At 42.5% G+C, this 23769-nt stretch overlaps 1 protein-coding gene across 1 annotated transcript; it reads right to left on the bottom strand.

Moving 5' to 3' along the window:
* Positions 1–8383: 8383 nt before the first annotated feature.
* tmem132a (transmembrane protein 132A) lies at positions 8384–22673 on the bottom strand. Its single transcript, XM_023397269.2, has 14 exons — positions 22483–22673; positions 20572–20663; positions 19470–19696; positions 19145–19357; positions 18844–19049; positions 18269–18376; positions 17924–18181; positions 17631–17783; positions 15677–15872; positions 15384–15527; positions 13981–14183; positions 12872–13091; positions 12600–12791; positions 8384–10900 (listed from the first exon to the last, which is right to left on the bottom strand). The coding sequence occupies exons 1-14, from the start codon at positions 22494–22496 to the stop codon at positions 9971–9973; spliced, it is 3156 nt and encodes a 1051-aa protein (XP_023253037.1). The 5' UTR covers positions 22497–22673; the 3' UTR covers positions 8384–9970.
* Positions 22674–23769: the final 1096 nt, after the last annotated feature.

Here is a 23769-nt window from a genome sequence, read left to right as displayed (position 1 = left end):
ATTGTAAATAACTGCATGAATTATCATTACATTTGAGTATTTTCGTTCTTCAGTCTGATGATAAAATGTTATGAACATGTGACGCAGATAATGTTTCTGCTGCAGAGAGGAGGAGAGAAAGGAAAGAGGAGATGTCTCATGAGTCAGTCTGATATGGAAATAATTAACAGTGTCTAATCAAAGACATAAGAGATTTAGTTTTTATTTCCCTTTGTGGTCACAGTGTCTCCTCGTGTTATTGTGACGGACTGGGTGACTGTTCTGTTGTAGGGTTACTGTGTTAAGGATGTTAACTGCAGTTAAGGTTTTACAGTTTGTCAGTGAATGCGTGTTATGCTCAGTATCTGTGAAGCCTGTCAGTTATCTCAACAACCTATGACAGTGATTGATGTGAGACAATGTGCCTGTGATTGGCTGATAGTGTGGTCTACAGTCTACGGCGGGAATTGTTGAAGTTGTGTAAAGCTCTGAGATTACACGGTGAAAACGTTGTTGTTTGCTGTTTTGATCTTTTGATGTCTTCAGGTGTATGATTCTAAAAGATCCTGAGAGTCTTCAGCCCAGCTTGCTTCTGTTGGGAGAGAGGTGTTGTTGGTCCTGGAGTGGCGAGCCAAACCCATGAGCTGGATCTAAAGAAAAGAAGAGATGCTTGAATTATGCCTGTTCAACTAAAGTGGTAGGACAGTCGCATTCAATTGACCCACAGGGGATCAAAAGGAGTTTCAACAGAGTGGTAGGACAATTGCATTCAACTGCCCCACACATCAAAATACAAGGAGTTTCAACTGAGTGAGAAGATAATATTGCATTGCACCTTAATGGTTTAAGGTCTAGTTGGTCATGCTGCCCTTCCAGGTGTTGGTACTGCAGTGGCAAGGAGCAACATGATTGACCTTTGCAACAACTTTTCCCTCGTTCTCCCTCTCAGCACTGTATGTAGCCTAACTGTTATTTCGGTGTGGTCTGCTGATTGTTCCTTTTGTAGTGCGCCTCTGCCAGTTGCCTTATTATAGCATGTGGTGAGTAAACATTGTGATTTGGTGTTTTCAGTATTTGATCATAATGTTCATGTTAATGTGATATGTTGCCAGGTGAGTCTTTTTTGAACAAACCAGGGGTTTGTTTTTATGGGAGGGGGTGTTACAACCCTAGTGGTCTCTCTCTCTTTCTCCAGATGGGGGAGATGGGCTGCACGCAGCTGCACCCACTTACTAATTAGTGGCAGTAGTCATAGTGGACAGTGAGAACTGAGTCGGGCCCAGTGTACGGCAGCAAGATCGCTGTGTGCATGTGTCTTACTCCTTGCCGTGAAGAAGGGGGGTTGGTGTCCTGATTACCTGTTTATTTTTGTTCTCTGATTCCTGGTTGTTAAGTATTTCTCAGTTATTTGCAAACCAGCGCTTTTAGTTACCTTTTTCAGTGATTTTGTGTGAGTTTGATAATATAAGTCATTAGTTTTTCCCTCACACCTTATTTTGCTTCCTGATCTTCCTTACCTCCCAGGACACATTTTTACTTTTGTTACTTCCCCTCATCTCCTGGATTACCCTTTGGAGCTATTTCTGATTGGTGAATTACCTTACCCAGTGTTGTCCAGGTGTTACCTTTTTCAGATAAAGAGACAAAGAAAGGTAGGTAGACAGCCAGACAGACAGAAAGCATTGTCACCATGGCAACCTCTGACTTCAGGGAGGGGATACCCAGCTCAGTCAAATTACCTGATTAGAGAGTGCTCTAATATGTGTGGTGTTTATCAACCACTTGATACTGACATTTCTATCGAAATCCCGCTACAGACTGCTCCAACACTGAATACAGAAATGATTAACACAACTCTACACTGTTTTCACTGTAAAAATGTTTCAGTCAGTTGGCAGTTAATTTCAGTTTGTCATTCTAACTGACACAGAAACACACATAAATACAGACAAACAGAGAGGCACACAACCAGACACACACACACACACACACACACACACACAAACAGATACAGCCACACTAACATACACACACACAAAACATACACAAATACACGTATGCACACACACACACACACACACACACACACACAGAAAGCTGTTTACAAGTTAGTACTCATAGAGGGAGACAACATGTTTCAGTTCTCAGCTTTTGCAGTTAATGGAGTTCAGCTTCTCCAGTTTAAAATTTTGGCATCTAACTTTTCAAAGCACTGTTCATCAGTTAATGTGAGCTGCTTATTCAACTATTTTAGCATTGTGTCAGCAATCTCCTTCAGGTGTGAAATTACAAGTTTTGATTGTACATTTCTTCTTTCTTTGGTTTTTGTTTTCAACCATTTTGTGTGTTTATTTTATTTTATTTTTTACAGTTTTGTGCTGTTTGTTGCAGATTACATTAACTATTCACTTCAGCTATTGCTTCAGTTACTTCAGCAACGCTTCAGCTTCTTCATCAGTTGCTTCAGCTTCTTCAGCAATGCTTCAGCTTCTTCAGCATTGCTTTAGTGATCTCATTCAGCTCTCAGCTTTCACAGGCATTTTCAGCAGGAAATGTATATTCTAGTATTTTATTATTCATACTTCTTTTGCCTTTCCACGGTCTCTAACTACTCCTTCATTCTTTTTCGTACAGAAACCATTCTACTATGAAAACGTTCATCTTTTTCTGTAGATTATTGGATGTATACAATTATTTTCTACTATTTATAATTTTCAAAATGTTAAGTTTTTTCTGTGATTTTTTGCCTTTCAAATGAATAGACGGTTTAAATCCTTGAAAGTTTCATCTTCTTTGAGCTTCAACTACTTTTGCATGCTTTCAGCTACAGACTTCATTCAAACATTAAAATGTTCACAAGACTTTCATCTATAAGTTATTATTATACATTTTTGATATCCTGCAAAGTTTTTGAATTATCACAGTTTAAGTTTCATACGTTTTTCAAATCATTTCTGAGTTTATAATAGGTGTGTATTGCATGGAATGTTCAGGGATAGAATGGATGACATCATTATTAGAGTGGGAGAAGCTCTGAAATTTGTCTGAAAAGAAATCTGTGTAACTCATCCTTACGGCCATATATTTGGGTCTTCACAAATAATTTCTGCCTCATTAGTAGACAATTTTGCCCTGTTTCATAAAGAGTGTCTACCTTAGCACAGAGACTAACAGAATTTGAAATGTGACCCTCCAAGTGATGCGAGAACCCTCAAACTCTCCCATAGACTGCAATACAAATTCAGGAGCTGATTTCCAGAGAAAACCATGTTGGGCCTGAACATGTGGTCAGCCAAAAGCAGGCCTGCTCTGGCCTACTTGTAAACTCTGAAGCCTGATATCAGAGCCTGTTTCCTAGCCCCAGTCCTGAACAAAGAAAGAGTGCCAAAAACCGCCCCCCACAGACTCCAACTCCCAGCAGGCTCTGCGGTTCACACCTGAGTGTGAAATCTGGGGGAGTCCCAAACTCATGCTTCTCATTGGCAGAGATGCAGGGGCCCCCGGCGACTTCGCCGTGACACCACTGCATCTATAAAGGTCAACTGCACACACACTCAGCGATATTCAGAATTCATATTTAATAACCAAACGTGCTCCTACCAAACCCAGACCAGAACTGACCCTATTTTGTAACTTGCTCCTAATTCCACATTTTTGGCTCTAGAAACACCAAAACCACATAGAGGTGTTCAACAGAGAGTTGTGGCACTGACCATGTGATAATTTTGCTGATATTATGTACTGTTTTGTATTAAATTGCAGGAGTTTGAGAGGTTCGCTGACCCCTTTCTCCCATAGATTTGTATGAGCTCTGTGTCTTCTGCAGCTTTTTTTTTTTGCAGATTACATTAACTATTCACTTCAGCTATTGCTTCAGTTACTTCAGCAACGCTTCAGCTTCTTCATCAGTTGCTTCAGCTTCTTCAGCAATGCTTCAGCTTCTTCAGCTTTGCTTCAGTGATCTCATTCAGCTCTCATCATTCACATGCATTTTCAGCAGGAAATGCATTTTCTAGTTGTTATTCTTATACTTCTGCCTTTTCATGGTCTCAAATACTGACCCGACCCGTTTTTTGGCCCGCTACTAGTTCCACACTGTTTGTCCTAGAAACTCCATTCAAACATCAAAACGTGTCTCGATCAGGACATTCCAGGCATTACTTTTCTCAGCGATATGCCTAATAATTTCTGAAATATTGATCATTTTGTCTGAATTTTTTACTGTGGAAGTCAATGGAGAGAATGTTCAAATGGGAGAAGGGATTAAACTACTCAAAAAAAATCCTCTTGAACTCGTCCTCCAGGCCACAAATTTAACTCTATGCTCTTGATTATTTCCCACCAACTAGACAAACTTGTCGGCTTTCAGACAATGTGACTAACAAAGCACAGAGACTCACAGAATTTGAATTGTGCCCTTTCAAAGTGGCCCCCTTTCAAATTGCCCCACTCACACTAATGTAAAATGAGAGCAGAAAATCAGGAGGAAACAGGAAGGGAGGCATTTTTAAAATCGCTGCATAGGCCACATTTTTGGCACCACAGACATACATTTTATATGACTGCATTCAGCAAAGTCTCCTCTCTCAGAAAATTTAACCATTCACGTGATAACACTTATGATATTTCACTGACAAGCCTCAGTTTGAGAGGTATATTTCAACTGAATCTCTGTCCCACTCAAAAGCAGTTAAAATCACCAGGGCAGCCTCTGGGTGCAGGAAAGGGGTTACACAGGTGGATCAAATTGCCTGATTAGAGACTCCTCTGATATCTGTGGTTTTTATCAACCACTTTTGTGACATTTCTGTCAAAGTCTAGCTAGAGACTGCTCCAACACTCAATACAGACAATGATTTACACACATTTCAACTGTTTTTACTGGAAATATGTTCCAGTCCAGTTTCATTCGGGAAACATTCAGCAGTTAATTTCAGTTTGTCATTCTAACTGACTCCACATTACCGTATGAAGCAGTTCAGCATTGTGTGAGTGTTCATGTCACACAAGTGATGCTCGTTAACAGCCTGATTGATCTCTATAAGCTTTAAAGGCGCAGCCAGACACACACAGTCTGTCATTCTAACAGACTCAATTTAAAATTGTTGCATAGACCACATTTTTAGCACCACAGACAAACATTTTATATGACTGCGATCAGCAAATTCTCCTGTTCACAATTGTTTCCACTGACATTACACTTCTTATCAAACTTTGATAAGAAATTGTATTTATAAAACAAAATGTTTTTAAATTGTAGGGGACCCCTCTGGATTACTGTAATCTCTAATTATTGTAGAATTTATATTAATCAATGTTATTTTTTCAGTAACAATTTGGGATGTAGAGTCCCAGCAGTGTTTGTGTCTTAGTTCTTTGCACTGAGCAATCTAAGTTTGTCTGTGAAAGCCAGATTCAGATGCCAGCTGTCTCTTGGTAGGTATCGTCAGGGACTCAGATAGCAGCAGCCATGTGTTAAAACCTCAACACATGAATCCGAGATGAGCAACTCCATCTACAGCAGTCATCCCTGGTGCCTCTCAAGCCCTCTGATCTGGTCCTTTGCTGTGAAAGAAATTGCTGTAACATTTCAAACAAATGTCCAGGTAAGATGGTAGCTTAAGTGTGAATCTCTTTTATAAACTTGTAGCATACACACATCTCTAAGGCTGATGAGGGCTGAGTGCTGATACATCTTACCAACCTGGGACAGATGAACAAGGTGTGCAATGTTAACAAAATTCCAAATAGAGTAGAACATATAATGCTAACTTTTCATGAGCAAAGGTTTGAGAGGGGGAAGTGTAGCAGATGCTGCCAAAACAGAAAATATTTTGACAGTTTAAAACTGTCTTTGTTTTGTGGTAACTGATTTGTGCCACATCTGACTTTGAAATGAAAGGTTCCTTCTTTAGAGGTTGTTTATATCCACAGATGAAAAGTGTAAGAAGTGTAGGTTTAGTTTTTAGTTGTAACTACAATTCCCCCATTTTAGTGGACCCAATATAATTTGATCAGTTAAAATAAACTTAGGTTATGTAGTCTGATTTTTGAGGTCAAATCTTTTCATTCATTGACTGTCTGGTCTATGATCCATAGACATTAGAAGATCTCTGATATCTGCCCTTTTGATGCTCTCTAGGCCTCAAATGCAAACGGACCTTTAGCTTTTGGTCTGAATTTGTGACACACCTGGTCAGATGGACTGAGGCCAAGTGAATGACTTTGCATGACAAGGTCCCCCACTGCTGGGCTGTAAAAACCTCTCTGCCTGCACTGGCTGTATGTTTAAGATTTTCATCTTCCTGCACTGTCCTGAAATCAACAAAATATGTAAAAAGGAAAGAATGTGGCTTCAGTTGCTTTACTGTTGACCCAGGCTCTAAATTGCTCAATGCCCAGCCAGTGCTTTAATTTAGGTCATTGTTTCATTTAAAATCAAAGAAGCTCGACCACAGAGCTAAAACTGCTAACATTTTACTGCCCAAATTACATACTGAACTGTATGTAATCTAACCTGTTGCCAATTCCAGCCTGGCCTTCTCCAGTTATCCAGGTGAGTCATATAGTAGGATTAGGGTTATGTTGCCGATGACAGCCTTTCACGGTTGAGTTATACATCAGCTTTGCAGGACCCACACGCCTCAGACAGAAACACAGGAGATTTATTAAATTAGTAAAAAAATTTCTTTGGTCTCTACAATCTGCATCCTCACACAAGATGATGGTAACATATAATTTTGTTTAACATAAAGACCTCACTAGAGCTTGATAAATAAAACTGTCAAAGTCAGTGCAGTCGTTACAGCTGTAATGTTAAAGACAAGGCTAACTAACTCCTACTGTAAATGTAGACATTTCACACAGTTTTACGTTGGTGAACACCCCTCTGAGATGCAGAAGAACTGACAGTAATAATAAATAAGTAACGTTGGCATACAGCTGTGTGTCAGCTACAACAGTTAGCTTTCAGTTTGCCCTTCAACCAAATCAATTAACCAGCACCAGCTATCTGCTGTTGTTAGCTAACGGTTAGCTATACTTTTGAGCAAGAAAACTAAACGCAAAAGTCCCAGGGTTTGGGTTTGTCTCCTCTGCTCCTTTCATTTAGTTTTTCACCATAGTGTGTAATAAAGTGAGTGAAGCAATGTCACACAAGTTTTTAGTGTATTACCTGGTAGAAAACCGTAAAAGCTGCAGCGAAGCACACCATTGCAAGACTAATGCAACATAGATGCTCCATTTTTTATAATCAAAACAAAAAACAGGAAACTGTTATTTCTTTCCATATAATTGCAAATTCATTGCCCGCAAAGTACACGAACCAGGTAGCTACTATCATTGTACTTCAAAATAAAAGCATGACTTTCACAATAACACCAACGGAACAAACTAAAACCATAGGTTTCAACCAAAACGCCTTCAGTTTCAACTGAAATCCTGAGTTTTCAGTTGTGTGCAAGAGTGTTTCAGTTGTGTATGTGAGAGCTTTTCAGTTGTGTTTGAGTGCGTTTCAGTTGTGTGTGTGTGACGGTTTCAGTAGTGTGTGTAAAACCTTTTCAGTTATATGTGTGTGAGGTTTTCAGTATAGTATGTGAATGAGTATGGTTTTCATACGTGTATATGCATGGAAATTCTAGATAATGTCCCTGACGGCCCCTCATAGAAATATGTGAGTGCAAGTGTTGTAAAGCGCAAAACTAAACATAAGGCTCAAACTAAGACATAACATAACCAAAAATAAAATGTGCCTGCAGAGAGAGCAGAGACAGATCAATCAGCCACCGGGATTTATATACCCAGGAACAGAGGTGTTCCTAATGACCTAATCAGCTACAGACAAGAGGATAGGTCTGGCAAACGGACAGCACACCTCCAAGATAGATAGACAGCAATGGCAGACGCTTTTGCATCTGTTTCCCAATCCTTTGATCCATCTGGAAAAATATTTTTACTTACTATAACTATAATATTTAAATCTCCTGTGGTTGAGGCTGATTTAGAAAACTAACAGTGTCACCCCTCTCTAAGTTACATGTCATATCACCTTTATGCCACTAGAGGACACTGCAGCCAGCACCTTGTGTTCATGGACATTCATACATTCAAAGCCTATTGCCTTCATTTTATATTGAAAAATATTTTACAAGCCACAGAAAGAGTCTGAAGACTTTTGTAAACGAGAGATTTCACCCTGTGTGTAAGCACTGTCAACAAAGTGTAAAGTTAAGATAGCTGTCCTCCATTGTGTTGACACATAGGACTAAACACCAATGGGATTCTTTCTTTAAATGTGATGACAGTGTTGTCAGATAGACACTTGGATTAAACAACATTATTAGTAATGTTGTTTAACGTTCCTCAGCAGGACCCAGAGTGGCTGTGAATTCCTCAAGTCTTCAAGTGTTCATACAACAGACTTTATTTCAAACACACTGATCAAATGAAAGGACAGAGAAAATGTTAAACATGTCGTATCTAAATACAAAGTCAGTATTCAGCACATTTACACTGCGTGGTGGACTGATAAAGACCTGGTGGACTGATAAAGACCTGGTGGACTGATAAAGACCTGGTGGACTGATAAAGACCTGGCGGACTGATAAAGACCTGATGGACTGATAAAGACCTGATGGACTGATAAAAACCTGGTGGACTGAATAAAGACATGGTGGACTGAATGAAGGTTTAGTTTCAGCTGAAGCACTGTTTAAAGTTAAAGGTTTGAGAGTCAGGACTGGAAATCTGATATTTTAAGTTAAGAGCCAGGTGTGGTGATGCTGTCATTTGAGTGGTCTGCATGACAAAGGTGTAAAAGGTGAATTAGTTGCTCATATGCATACTCAGGAAACACAGAAAAAATAAAGGATGTTGTCATGGAAACAGACACCCGGTGTCCACAACCAAACACAGTAATATAAACCAATGACAAAAGAAAAATACGATATTTGTGAAAGTGTAATTGAGGTGCAGAATGGGCCACAGGTGTGTGTGATCTTCTGACCTCAACTCCGCCGATGTGAAAGTTTTACAGATTAAAGTGCAGCAGGACAAAGTGATGCGATAAACAGTGATGTCACAGCTCCAAACTTCTCTCTATCATCCTGAGAGGCACGACACATTAGGTGAAGGGGAGACAGACAGGATCGTTCCATATATACTCTGTGAAGAAAACTTCTACCTCCTCATTCTGTGGCTGAGAGGAAGGGAGGGCTGAGTGAATCAGTGTGCTGCGCAAAGCTCTACAAAGAAGTAATAGTGATAGAGCTGCGGACACATGCAGGTAGAAGGAAAGAACACTTCTCTGCAGAGCCTCCGGCGCCATGGAGTCTCTTAACGTGCAACACACAGTACGCCACAAAGAAGATCCAACCTTCTGAGGCTGTGTTCTGACGTTCACCTGACTGATCCAAACATCTGAAGCTCACTCTGTTTATGCATAACAGACAGAGTGTATGCATGTTGTGTCCCCGCCTATGTTGGCGCATATTACTCTCTTGAAAATGATCCTTAAAATAACAGTAAATACTGTGACACTGACTTCAGACCACAGACCAAGTGTATTTGCCGTTTAAACAACAGGGATGCTGGATAGGAAAAGGAAACTGAGATGGTCTGAAACTAGCAAAGACACTTAGATCATACTTCCTACGTTTTCTGCTCGCCCCACACTCACTGTGCTCTCTCACTGTAGATATTAAAAATCTATCCATTTATAGCTGAGTTAAGCTAACCAGATATTTACAGTTATTAGTTTCTCTGGCGCCCCCCCAGGGAGCTGTGCCTCACACTTTGGAAACCGCTTTGAAAACTCTGTAGCTCCCACAGTTTCAGTCAGTACGTCCTGACCTCATGTCAGAAGCAGCAGTTAACACAGTGCTGTTGCTCTGTCACTTAATTTTTGACTCTCTTCACCCTTTACAGCAGCTTCAGTTTGACCTTTAAAGCTTCATGCTCCTTCTGTTGTGTCAGAATGAGACTTGTGAACACATCAGCAAATGATCTCAACTTCCTCTTTGTTCTCCTGCTGCTGTATCTCATCATCACCTTCTGTCTTCTTCCTCTCTTCTTCCTCTACTTCCGTTGTGCCTCCTTCTGGTTCTCTTCCATCCCCCCTCCTCTGTCCTTTGCCGCTCCTCCTGTCTCGTAGCACACAGGGCAGACAGTTTGCCAAGAAGAGGACAGCAGAGAGACAGAGCAGAGAGAGGACAGCACACACACCAACCTCCAGCTCTCCAGCTCCCTGCTCTTCCTCCTCCTCCTCCTCCCTCTCTTCTTCTTTTTCCTGGCTTGGGGAGAAGTAGACAGAGCCCTCCTCCTGGCTTGGCATCAGCACAGCTCTTTCCAGATTATTCTGATTGACCATCCCTCCTTTCCCCACCTCGCTCCACTTTCTATTCGTCATCCTCCTGCTCACTTTGTCATAGTAGTCCCTGCTCATATTCCTGCTGTTGTCCTTGTCAAAGTCCGACGTATAAACGTCACTGTCTGACTCGACCAGCGTGTCTGAGATTTCAAACTCAAACTCTTCGCCTTCATCACCTTTGTTTTCGACTGGCTGCAGGAAGCCCAGGTCTAGGTTCACTCTTATCCAACCAGATCCCCGTGCCAGCCTCCTGGTCCCGCCTCCTCCTCCTCCTCCTCCTCCTCCTCCTCTAGTGTCCGCCCAATCCCAGTTGCCTTCACTGATAAAGTTGGAGGTGACTGGCTGGTCAGTGCAGGTTGAAACCAAAAGTTCTGCCTGCAGTAAAGGTCCACCTCCGTCACCCTGGGCAAGGATGCGCTGGCTGGGGCTGGGTGTCACCACAACAACAGTTTCAGCCAATGAAGAGAGACGCAGGAAAAAGGGAAGGTCGCTGAAGGAGGAGAGGAGGGAGGCGGTGTCGTCACTAAACTGAAGCCAGATGCTGATGGACGCCTCCTGCAGAGACACAACAGGATATGGATGGAAAATGATTGGACCTCTTAACTGTTTCTCATCTTCATTTATAACAGTTAGACAAGTGTTTTCAGCTTTAACGCACCTCAACCTCAGAGAGAACCAGCTCCCAACTTTACCAGTCAGTTTCTCCTTGTTTTAGTGTAATGCCTCCATGTTTTCAGATCTGCTCCAGTTTTAATTTGCAACAGTCCTGTTATACTTTCCACTCTGGTGCCAACACTTTCTCTCCTCTCATATAAATATAGTCCTTTATTCTACTTCAGCATGAAGCTACTGTCAATGAAACTCAACACTGATGTATCACATTAAAAATCTTCCCCTGGCTAAAAAGAACAGACTGTAAATAAATATACGTCACCCACAGATTTCTGAAGCTCAGTGTGATCTGCTCCACTGTCGCCATCTTGGCAGTGTCTGACTCCACCTCAAACTAATCCAAAAATGGGCAATTAGGTGGAGCCGAGACTTTGGTGCATGCTGGTTTGTGGCAAGCATACCTGTCACTCAAAGAGGCCACGCCCCCAATTCTCCATAACTTAAGTCCTTAATAAAATGTAAACAGGTAAGATATATAAACAGTTGTCATTAAGGATGAAATTAGCTATAGAGACCAAAACTGACCTTGCACCAGGCTGTAAACATGTTTATTTCTGCTGTAGAGTTGGATATTTTAACATGGGAGTCTATTTGGATTGACTCACTGTTGGAGCCAGACTCCAGTGTTCATTAGGGGAACTGCAGCTTTCAGCACCCTGTGTTGGCTTCATGTGTCAGCTGTGAAGGTTGCTACAGAGTCAGGATCCCTCCTTTTCCTTGAAGTTATTTAACATTCACTGGAAATGTTGAGTTTTATTGACAGTAACGTGAAGGCGAAATCATTAAGCTTTAGAGGTCGTCATGTGTTGATCTGACTACATCAAAAGGGAAAAGGGATCGCTGTTCGAATGACCACAGTGGTACGGGCTCTTTTTTGACCTGTGATACAGCTAAAATAAAAGTTACAATAATTTAACCATTGGGGAATTCATCACATAGACACCAAAACAATTCACCAAATAAGCCAAAACTTTGACAAGCTGATAGTGCTAGAGGAAAGGTCAGGCTCATCCTCTGGGGAACATGAATGTCAATGGCAAATTTCATGACCATCCATCCAACAGTTTTGGAGACAATTCCTACAAAATCACAAATGTCCAACTCAGACACTTATCCTCTGGGGAACATTAATGTCTCGACAAAATTTCACAGTCAAATATTCGTGGTGAGTATGTCATGACTTTATGGACTCTCAGAAACGGTTCTGAAGACATGCTGTCTGTCTTGCTGTAGGAAGTCAAATGTGTTCTAAGCGGCTGCACTGAAAGGTGGAGTGAAAAGCCGACAATCGTTGACATTTTAAAACAAGGTACTTATATGCCTGGCTTCTCTCTCACCTCCACACAGCTGGTCAGTCGCGTTGTGGAGTGGGTGAGAAAGTTGGACCTTCAGTTTCGGAAAGTTACAGAAGATTCAACATTGAAAAGGTCAGCCATCATAGTGAATGTCATTCAAACTGCTGTTTAATGGCAGCATATCATGCTGGCCACATCCATGTATCATGTAAACTTCACTGAACTGACAGTGTCTGCAATATATGAAGATTTATTTCTTCACTCATCACAAACGGCTGCTCTCTCACCTGGTGGTGGTTGTACAGGATGTTATAGGCTGTCACTGTTGTGGTGACGATAGAGGGGTGGGCAGAGCTGCCAGAGACTGACATGCCAAGGCTGCTGACCACCTGTACAGACAGGTCTGCGGGGGTGACGGGGTCAGAGGTGACAGTGATGTCACACCTGCCCAGCACACCGTCCCACTGCTCAGAGACAACCTGAGAGAGAGAGATGATGATGATGATGATGATGATTAACAGAAGACGTCCAACTGAATTGATGTACAAATATCACCTACATATAGTGATGTCTTTCCTGGCCGTAAACCAATCAGGTTCTTCTGGGTGCCAAGGGACGCCACTTGTGGGTCCTCCACTCTCAACCAGTCATGGACCAGCTCTGTCACATCCACAAACCAATCAGACGAACCCAAGAGATGTATGGTTCTTCTGTGGGAGTCCTGAGCTGTGAACTGAGTCAGGACCTGGACTGAGGAGCGCTGATACACTGGCACACACCTGAGGACATAGGACACACATGAGGAGTCAGGACACATCTGAGGAGTCAGGACACACCTGAGGAGTCAGGAAACACATGTGGAGTCAGGAGCAACAAAAGGCCACAACAGCTGTGTGATCTGAGTGATCTTAGCTATAGTAGCAGGACAGTTGTGAGTATCAGTCCTCAGCTGGTGTGCTGGCTATGGGAAACTGCCATGTCCTCTCTGCATGTTAGCTTAGCAGCAGCAACTGTAGCCACAGTTTGCAGTTTGACTGGCTCTGTATCCTGGTATTTACCTGTACAACATGCAAAGGGTTTTTATAGACATGAAGACCTAAAAACACAATTGGATTTATTTGTTGAATGCACAATTTGAAATGCTATGCTAGGTAATTTTAGCTTACTTTTTACCTTTTTAGCAAACCTTTAGTCCTCTCTTCTGTCATTAATTCTCGCTAGTTTTTACTCCATCATGTTTTGGATGTTTGTGTTGTTGTTTATGAGTTTATGAAAGAAGACACTCAATTACATCATGGTGCTGTTGCCTTAGTAACATGCGTCCATGAATTTCAAGGGCAAAGCTTCTGAAGTAGTACTGAAGGGAGGGCTGTGTTTGTTTTGCTGTTGAGTTCAAATATCAACAGTCTCTCTCCAGGACTGCATGCTGCTCCTTAACTCAGAACACTCATCTCAGAACCACAACAAAGAAGTTTGGGAAGACACCACAAATCCCTGACAATGTTCCAGCTAACATTGTAATCTATAAGGCTCGACTGTCTGGTAAGGTTTCACAGTGCATGGCTGAGAATATCCTAAATTAAATACTTAGAAGAAACAGTGGATGTCTTTATGTAGAGAAGCTTATTGATCACAACAGAGTAAAGACACATTCTGGGTGTGTTGTACCCATTCTCTGTGAAGTGGTTCCAGCCGCTGATGGCATTAAGAATGGGGTCTGCCAAGGACACTTGCAGGGGCACTGATGGAGCCCAGACCTCCAGACACACAGAGCCACTGAGCACGCCCAGGTGAAACTCCACCATCGCACAGGTGTTGCCCAACCCTGATTCACTGCCGTCCACGAAAATGGTGGAGCAATCACTGGACACCTGCGGTTAGGATGGAGGCAGACAGAAGACAAGCGGAATAGACTCTAACAATAACTGTTTCATTCAATTGTGTGACAAAAGAATGTTTTAATATAACAATGCCACTCTTTAAAATGTGCATTAATCAGTGTGTTTATATTAACAATGGGTGAAATACTGTGTATTATGTGCCAGGTGTTGCTGGTAATGAGAACCCAAAGATAAACTGAATCCTCACATATATGAAGCTCATTGTTTTGGTTTTAAAGAAAACAACTTTACTGTTCTGCTTCAGTCTCATGGCTCTCAGCAGCATTAATGTTTCCAGCTGCAGCAGCAGCAGCTGTTTTCACACAAACAGCTGTAAAAAGCATAGTGGGTCATTAAAGTCAGATGTTTCCCTCAGGAGCTGGTGGAGACCAAAGACAGAGCTAAAAGAGCACTGGACATAAAATCACTCCACAACAATGATCATGTAGCTCTGTGACTATTTGTAAGCACGTTAGCCATATTAACCCATTTTGGGAAAGTGGGTCACAGCTCCACCTGCTGGCGACATAAAACAGGGTGGTGTTAGGGACAGTGAGTAAATTTAGAATTTAATATAATTCTGGATTAATTGGTGACATAAAAAACTTGAGGTTTAAGGCCCTTGTTTTAACAGTTGTACCATTAGCTGTTGAACTGAGCTGAAACACAATATATTTAACAATGTAATCATCAGGCTCTCTGTCGGTGTTTGCTGCCACATTATTTTCATTAATGGAATCTTGGGATATGTTGGGCCACAAAGGATCCACCTGAAAAGAAGGACGCATTTCTCTGCCTCATTTGAAGGAACCTTTGAAATGGGACGGTCTAGCTGCAGCCTCTGAATTGGGACACAGCTTGTCTGTTGCCACGCTGCTATTTGATTGGCTACTTGCAGAGTACTATTGTGGCATTGTTGGCATAAGCAGCTGCAGTCACCATGAACAAAGTGGATTGACTTCTTCACTCTGCCCTTAGAAAATAAACTGAGTTTAAATTCTCTGGTGCCCAAATTGCTATGGAGAGATGCTCCAGGAAAAATAGCTTTTCTGCTGAGGAAGACCAGAAGGTGTGGCTGAAAGCTGTGTAAGAATCTAAAGAAGTGGACCTTCAGTTGAGATCAAACTATGTTGAAACTGTCCTGGATTTTTTCAGGCTGATCTTAATCAAGTGTGTTGGACTGTGTTGCACCTTGATAGTATTCTCGTTGGTTGAGTGACACGTGACTGCAGAGGTGACATCTGACACCTTCCCATTACGGCTTATGGCCAGCACAATGACAGGAAGTGACAGCGGCTGGTTGGTCAGTATGGCTGTGTTGATGATTGTGTTGCTCTGAGGACAGATGTCAGAAAACAAGCCCAGTGATGATGAAACAGATTGGATTAGATGGAACTTTTAAGACTTGAAAGATTATAAAGATAATAAAGATTATGACCTTCGGTTTGGGAATGAACACATGAATGAATGAATAAATGATGTACCTCTGTGATGGGAGCAATGCCAAAGATGTGTCGATCAGCGAACGAGAAGATGCTCACTGCTGCCCCTCGTGGCGGTGGGGGATTGCTCCGCCCAGAGTACTCCACCCACCAGTTAGCTGACACCGTCATGGCCACGCCGAAGCTTCGCCTCAGGCCATCAACAGACAGACACACCAGTTGCTGGAGGAGAGTGGGACTGCAGGACGACAGAGACACAGTGGTAAAGTTAGACCAATGATTACACACAGATGAGATCATCTATAAAAAGTTGAGAGAGTTCTGACACTGTAAATGATAGCATCTGAACCATCTCATGTTGAGATTTGTGTTCAGGATTTGTCCGATCTACTGACACACTGTCCTTCAGTCCAATCAAAACCTGTCCAGTCACCTTCAGTCATGCTGAAGCATTAATGATTTACTGTCTAAACATGAAGGAATCATTTCCCTCCTGAATGATGGCAGAAACAAAAAGTGATATTGTACAATAATGCTGAAAAAAGCCAAGGAAAAGGGAGCAGTACTAATCATTAATCATGACAGGTGTTACTTCAATTGGATAATCTACTCAGCATCAGCTGCTGTTAGACCACCAGACAAGTACTTAATTAAAAGCTTACTCAGCATCACATGCTTAAAAAAAAATACGAGTTACTGGAAGTTATAAAAATAAAAATAACTACACTTATGTTTTATGTTTTGTTGAGTTGTGTTCTTACATTATCACATCATCAATGTTTCCACCAATACTCAAACCAGAGAAATCTGTCATTTTAATCATGGTAACGTGTCATTGGTCGCCTGTTAGTGACATCATATCCTCTATGATCATATGTCAGTATTGTGTTTGTCTGAGAGAAGCTCAACATTGACTTTAAGTTTTAAACAACTTTTACTAGATTGTGGTCGTTTTTAATGTATTTTAACTGGATGAAGGATTTTAGTCATCAGATGTCTGGAAGTTATCAGAGAAACAAGCTGAGTAAATGTTTGTGGCAGTTCTGTATTTAACAAATGGCATCAAACAATCGCTGATTTTTCATTCAGTTTCTGCCAGTGTTAATCCCTGTGGATAATTCCAGTATCATCAAAACTCCCTTCAACACTGGCACTGAAGGAATCCAAACCAGGAAAAGCTGGCAGTAATGGTGGTGAAGACAACTAGTATTAAAGGAACTCTTTAATACTACAATTAATGGACGGTCTGGCGTTCCACACATGCATTTCCTGATCCACACTTCTCTCCAGTTGGTGGCGGTATTGTACAACACGGACTGCAGACGGCTATAAAAATCAAGAAGTAAAAGAAGAATGGAAGAGGAAATAAAGGCGCAATCTCAACGTCCCCCTAAACCCTGCACCCTCACAGACTTCACTGGCTTCAGCTGGTGAGCTCAAAAAGGTTGAAAGGGTTCAAAATTGTATAAAGAGGAGTGGGATAGCACTTATATCACGTTACCTTGACGATGCCAAAACATTCAATTGTGAGTTTGGGACTTTTGATTGTACATTTTTATTTGCTCCCTTTGCTCGCTGTTTGTAAACAAAAAAATTATGTTGGATCAGATCTGATCAAACTCGGATATATTTGGAATTCATCATCTATTCATCATATTTCTTGCTTTTTATGTTGTTTATTGTTTCCTGTTTTTTACGCTGCTGTGCTTCCCCTGGTAACCATGGCAACCCCGCGTTTAATGTCACAATGCTATGAACTTTTGGTAATTCCCTCAGCCATATCAATCATATCAATGATGGAAATGCCGGGTTCCCTCGTTCAGCCTCTCTTCAAAACATAAATCCATTTTGTCATCGTGAGCACTTGCCATGGTGCAGTCACAAATGTTGGAGTGCATGTGGACAGATATGAGTATACCCTCACTTACACAGAAGATATGACTCGACTTGAGAACAATGCCTCCACCCAGAGTGACAGCTGGTCACTATGGCCTACCTGTGTGTGTGTGCATGTGTGTTGTGTTTGTGGCAGAGGATGGACACCACGTCATGTTTGGAGCCTTGGCTTCTCTCCAGGGTCACTGCCCACAGGTCAGAGGTCAGCATTCTCTGTGCCACCATCGCCACCAAGCCCTTCTTCACCTTCAGCCTGAAGACACACACACACACGCACACACACACACACACACACACACACACACACACACACACACACACACACACACACAGATTTTGGCAGATATGTGTGTTGGCAGACAGTGGGCTGGTACTGTTTTCTTGTGTCCTCACCTGATCACAACAAACTCAGCACTGAAGTTGGCTCTCAGACTCACAGACACCCTGATTGGCTGTCCGATTAGAACTGGGCCCCGGTGGTAGCGAATCACAACATGGGAGTCCAAGCCAAGCTCCTCCCCCTCCTGTCCATTCAAGCAAGAGTCTTCTTCTTTGGTCCTGCCTCCGTCCCTCTCCTCCTCCTCTCTCAGCGTCACTGCTTTGATGTGGAAGAGCTGCCTCTGGGACTGAGCCGCTCGGTCCTCCACACATCTAGATGGATTTTCAGGAGGAAATGGACAGATGTTGAGAGAATTGAGAGAGAGAAGTATCTACATGTTATCACTCTCTGTAACATACCCTGCTGCTGTGTCAGAGGAGGAGTAGTACAGCTGTATCTGGTTCCTCATGCGGCCCCGTGGAAATCTGGGGGCCAGAGGAACGTCCCCATCAACAGTTGGATGGAATCTGAAAGAAGAATAATTCATTTGTTACACAGTCACCTGCAGCTCAAAGAGGAAAACAAGGATCCACGGCTTCAAACACACTTGTGTGTTACACCTGGACCTCATGATTCTGTCTAAGAATAACCCTCAGTTTCCTCTGTGAGCTTGTGTGGGTGTTTCTAGCTGGATTCAGTAAACTCATTAGGGATGTTTGATTATCAGCTTCATTCAGTTATCCAAGAATTTCTCCATACAGCAGTGTCGGTCATGTGAGGGGGAGGTCAGTGCAGCTGTTACAGCTGTGTAACCATAAAGCAAAGCAGTCACTGATTAAAGAGGACACGTGACAGTCAACACAACACAGTCCATCACAGGTGATGTTGCACTGTCAGGTGTCAGAGTGGAGGAAGCTCATCTGGACGCAGACCTAATCTACTCTACCTGAGGCATGTGTGGATGTATGACAGGAATAAATGAAAAACACCTCACCTCAGTGAAGGAGGAGTCACATGCTGATGGGTGACAAAGTTGCCATGGTGATGTCCACCACGCTGCCGTTCTCGCTTCTTGATGCGGTTTTGAGGGTGGGCGTTATTTAGCCACTTTTCCAAATCCTGATGTGATTGGTTGGCGTGTTGATCCTTGAACCAGTAGCTGGGCAGCGTCAGAGTTACTACACACAGCCCCAGAGGAGGCTGGGAAACAGGACAGACGGACAGATAAAAACAGGTAGGGGGGGTGCAGGTGAAGTGAATGATGGAGGGAGGAAACTTGACGGGCTGCTCCTCACCTGGGTCATACAGGAGGCTTTGTGCTCCTCTGTCTCCTTAAAGGCATGCAGGGTGACGCAGGTGCTCCATGTGCTGGTGTCGCCCTGCTTGTGGAACAGTGTCCTCACCCTGAACCTCTCCCGCCCTCCCTCATCCCTCTCTCTTTCCACATGCTCTGAGAGGAGGGAGGCAGACAGAAGGGGCGAGAGAGGGAGCACAGTCTCTGATACGAGCTGTGGAAAGACACAGAGGTATGTAGCTAGTTAGCTTTAGAAGATGGTGCTGAACTACCAAACACATCCTCAGTTAACCCACCTACAACTGTAACTGTCGTTCTCTTCTTACCTGTGTAACTGAGTAAGGGCCAAACGAAGCCTGGAGGCCCGGTCTGGGGCCCCAGCCGGGTGGGGGCACCATGAAGAGGCTCTGAGAGAAGGAGAAGGGGCTGGAGTTGGAGAAGAGATGGCCAAGCTCTGCCTGTGACAGAGGGAGGAATTGCCAGGGAGGAGGGACAACTGACATGTGAACAGGCAGGGACAGAGGGAGAGGAGGCTGCAGGAGGGATGGAGGGACTGAGGTAGGACAAAAGAGAAGAGGAGGAGGTGTGATCCAAAGTGTTAGAGACTGAGGCACCTGAACTCTCACCTTTAACACTTGTGGGAGTTTTGACATCCCAGCTGGTTTGTGACCAGTCATGGTCCAGGATGAGGAAACATGACTGTTCAGTGAAGGAGGCATCTTGTTTTTTGAGAGGAACAGTATTTACGTATTAATAGATTCAGAGGGAGAAGCTGAATATGTAATAATTCTTAACCAGGTAATTCAACCCTGTTAGAAAACCATCAGACACTAATCAGAGTGTTGTTAACAGAGTCGGCTCTGCGAGGTGACTTGTATCTCTATCTGTCTGTCTGTCTTTCTGTCTGTCTGTCTCTTTCTCTCTCTCTCTACCTCTTCCTCTCCTCGCTCGTCACTTGGTCACTAAAAGTTTGTCATTTTTATCAGATAAATGTCAGGAAAGCAATGACAACGCACCATTTTTGTGAATTTTGGCTGGACCGCCACAGCAGAGACAACCGTATAAACACAAATATCCGTGACTGAGTTACTGAGTGATCAAGTTCTGCCATTGGTTGGCTGACTAAGTGTTGGAGTTTCCCCATTGGCTGTCACTCTTTCAATATGAATTGGCACCAAAATAAAGATGGACGTAGCCTCTGTGATGTCACCCACAGGTTTCAGAGTGAGCTGCTCCACCATGCACCATGCTTGATTAGCACAAACAGCTTGTATCAAGGGGGGTTCACAGCCTGCAGTGTGTTTAGTGTGTTTTAAAAGGAGCCCCCAGGTAAAAGGAGCCCCCGGGTAAAAACATGAAACGTTGACTTAACGCTGTGACTCTCTCATGTCCCACAAACAAAATCTTAGTTGCACAGTGAAGACTCACCTGCTATGAAAATCCAAAAGAGCAGCAGCATGCTACATCCTCTCCTGTCCCACCACACACCAGACCAGCTGAAATCTGCAATCACCTGTAACCTGATGCAACACAGCGTCATGTGACACAGTCAGTATGTTGGTCTTCTGCCTTAGATATCCTGTAGAAACACTCAGTACCAGTCAGAAATATTTCCCAAGCCTCAGGACGCAGGGTAAATCTTCCATGACCACAACCTCCAAAGTGAAACAGGTGCTTATAGTTGTTCTCATATCTTAACCATGGTAATATTAAAACTTGAAATGAAGGAATATCTCATAACTGATTAATAACAAAACACTCAAGGGCCATTTACTGGCTTCCTCTGTAGTTTTCGAGCAGATCTCAAGTCTTCATCAGCACATTCACTTTTTGATGAACTGTGAAATTCAACTTTTGAGCCAATATCAGCAGCTCCTGGAAGTGGAATCTACAGTTGAATCTGAGCACATTTCAACTGCTGATGAAGACCATGTAACATGGTCAAAAGATGGAGGGGAGGCTTTTAGCGCAAATCTGGTTAGAAGGCAGATCAAGCATTTAAAAAAAAAAAATCACTTTCTTTAAAGGTTCTGTAAACAAGATTTTAAAAATTAATACAGCAGCAAACAACTGTTTTCAAGACTGTTTTCAAAATATCCATAACAATTTTAAAGACAATAGCTGAATATCTTTCCCAGTCCACTGTGAAGCTGATACGGGTTTACTGAGACGCGAACCCTACGAGCTGGTAAAGGCTCCAACTGGACTCAGAACTGTTTTTTCTTCTCCTCTATGTGTCAGTCCATGATGTTAAAGTCTGTTTTCATTAATAACAGCTATAGTAGCATGCTAAGGTTAGCTAACTTGCTGTAACAAAATTTAAATGTGTTTAGTAAATATTTCTATTGTTAGCTGGCTAACTATCAGCATTGCTGTGGAGCATGATGCTAGTGTGAGCTGTGGTTAAATTGTTTTGTGTTGTCTCACAGGGTAACTTTATTCAGTTGAGCCTCCTGCTGTGATTAGTGGATGATTTCAGTCTGCTTCATGGCTGTCTGAAAACGTGAAAGATTTTTGGATTAAGCCCCCCCCATGAGAGTTGCTGAATACTGTTAGGTTGCCAGGTGTGTGGGCATCGCACTAGAAATCGCCCGATCCTGTTTCAAAAACAAAATGTAACTTATCAATTTGCAGAAAGATGCAAAAAGCTGACGAGTCAGATCAGGAAAATTAATTCATAAATATTTAGAGAAAGTCAGTGTGACACAGTGAAGTACAGTGGCCCTGAGGGCCCAATACACTGGACCTGGCAGGAATGCACTTGTTGTTCAATGTGTTGTGACTTTGAGGTTAAACGCATTGAACAATTGCACGTGGATGTGTTATATGTCTATGCAAGTGTGTCACGGGGTTTATCACTTTTTAGTGTCCCACACACTTCCGTCGTCTGTGCTACTTGCAGTGTGTTTGTGTGTCTAGTTGTGTTGTCAGTATTTGCGGCATGTGTCTGTTTGCGTGTGTTTTCTTCAGTTGCAGTGCATTGAGCTCTCAGGGCCACCGTAGTGAAGTATCTCTAACCTTCAGACACCAGCCAGCTGCAAAACATTCAGGTTCATATGGAGCCTCTAATGTTAGCATGAGTTAGCTCAGTGACGTTCAGAAGAACATTCAGGCGATGGATGATGATATATAACAGTGACTACAGTCAGATGTCCTGGTGCAGGTGGCCTGACATGTGGACCAGAGTGATTCTGTCTGTCTCTCTGTCTGTCTGTCTGTCTGTCTAACAAAAGCCGAGAGCGCTGATTGGTTTATTCACTGATGGGTCCAACACACACACACACACACACACACACACACACACACACACACACACATACACACACTTCTTCTATCCACCTGTGTTGGTCCATCTCAGCTCCAGGTTATATTTTTTCCTCGAGGTGGTTTGCAGGCAGCTCTCTCCCTCTGTCCTTGCTGGGAACCACAATCACAACGTTAAAAAAAAAAAAAACTATTGAAAGACTAAAACCAGTGCAATTAAACAAAATAAACAGTGCTGCTGTTGTCTCTGTCTTCTCTGCTGCTGTTGTAAACCTCCACTCTCTCTTCCCACTCCCTCTCTGTGCCACATTCACACAATACGGATTTATGTGTCTAGAACGGTAAATAATCCCCCCCACCCCCATGTCCCTCCTCCCTCCCCTACTCTACTTTAATTTTTTCTTGTAAATTCTGCTTCTTGCTCTCTCTTGTTGCATTCAGATGATAATGTGTACTTTCCAGCTCAGTTGTAAATCCCTCTGTCAGCTGGACGTGACCAGCTACACACTCCTGCTTTATTTCTTGGTTTGTCACATGACACATGGTTGATCTGTGATGGCAGCGCTGACAGGACGGTGATCCCATATTTTCATGGCTAGTAGATGGGTAATTATCTTCATAAAGTGATGTCAAGAATGGTGAAACATATGATTACATATGGGTTTCAGCCATTAGGCCTTCATCAGGGCTATCAGACTACTGGAGAGAGAAAATAATCCTGGGAGGACTAAGAATAAAGAAATTTCTCTCTTTTGGAGCAGAAGATACTGAGTTAAAAAATAGATGGGAAGCTATTTTGAACAAATGCTCCCTTGACCTCATGCTACTACTTGCAGAAGCCAAGAAGCAGAAAAGTCGAACTGCCACACTCCAAATTTCGAAGAACAATATCTCCCCTTTGAGCAACAGTTGAAAGACGGATTAGAAAAGTTACAGAAGGAGCTGAAACAAGACAAACTGACTAAATTCAAGAGGGACCAATCTGACTTTAAAAGAGGACAAAGTTCACACATGGAGAAAAAAACACATCAATAAAGTCCAGCCACAAAGGAGAAGAACTGTCTCTTTCTACACAAGAACCTAGAGAATCCACCAGGAAGACCAATAATCAGTGGAAATGAATCTGTTACAGAAGCAGCCTCCATATTTGTTGATTTTTACATCAAGCCATTTGTGTTAAATCTGCCGTCATACATTCAAGACAATTAAATCTATAAAGAACATTGGATCGTCATTATAGTGACCATGGATGTGGAATCACTATATTGTAACATTGACAATAAAGAGGGATTAGAGGCTTTATCACATTTTTTGGAAAAGAGACAATTACAACAGAAGCCTCCTGCAACTTTCATCCTTCAA

This window comes from Seriola lalandi, unplaced genomic scaffold (assembly GCF_002814215.2).
Source record: "Seriola lalandi dorsalis isolate HSWRI2012SDOR001 ecotype SW California unplaced genomic scaffold, Sedor1 jcf7180002055006, whole genome shotgun sequence".
NCBI lineage: Eukaryota > Metazoa > Chordata > Actinopteri > Carangiformes > Carangidae > Seriola > Seriola lalandi.
The sequence above is the reverse complement of the archived record's forward strand: the minus strand, read 5'-3'. Positions and strand labels throughout refer to the sequence as shown.

What these genes read in the sequence shown, in the direction of transcription:
- tmem132a (XM_023397269.2), bottom strand. An exon ending in GCTGAGTTTGTTGTGATCAG is followed by an intron (nt 17,784 to 17,923) that starts GTGAGGACACAA and finishes GTGTGTCTTCAG; the next exon opens with GCTGAAGGTGAAGAAGGGCT. An exon ending in TCCTGTACAACCACCACCAG is followed by an intron (nt 10,901 to 12,599) that starts GTGAGAGAGCAG and finishes GTGTCTCTGCAG; the next exon opens with GAGGCGTCCATCAGCATCTG.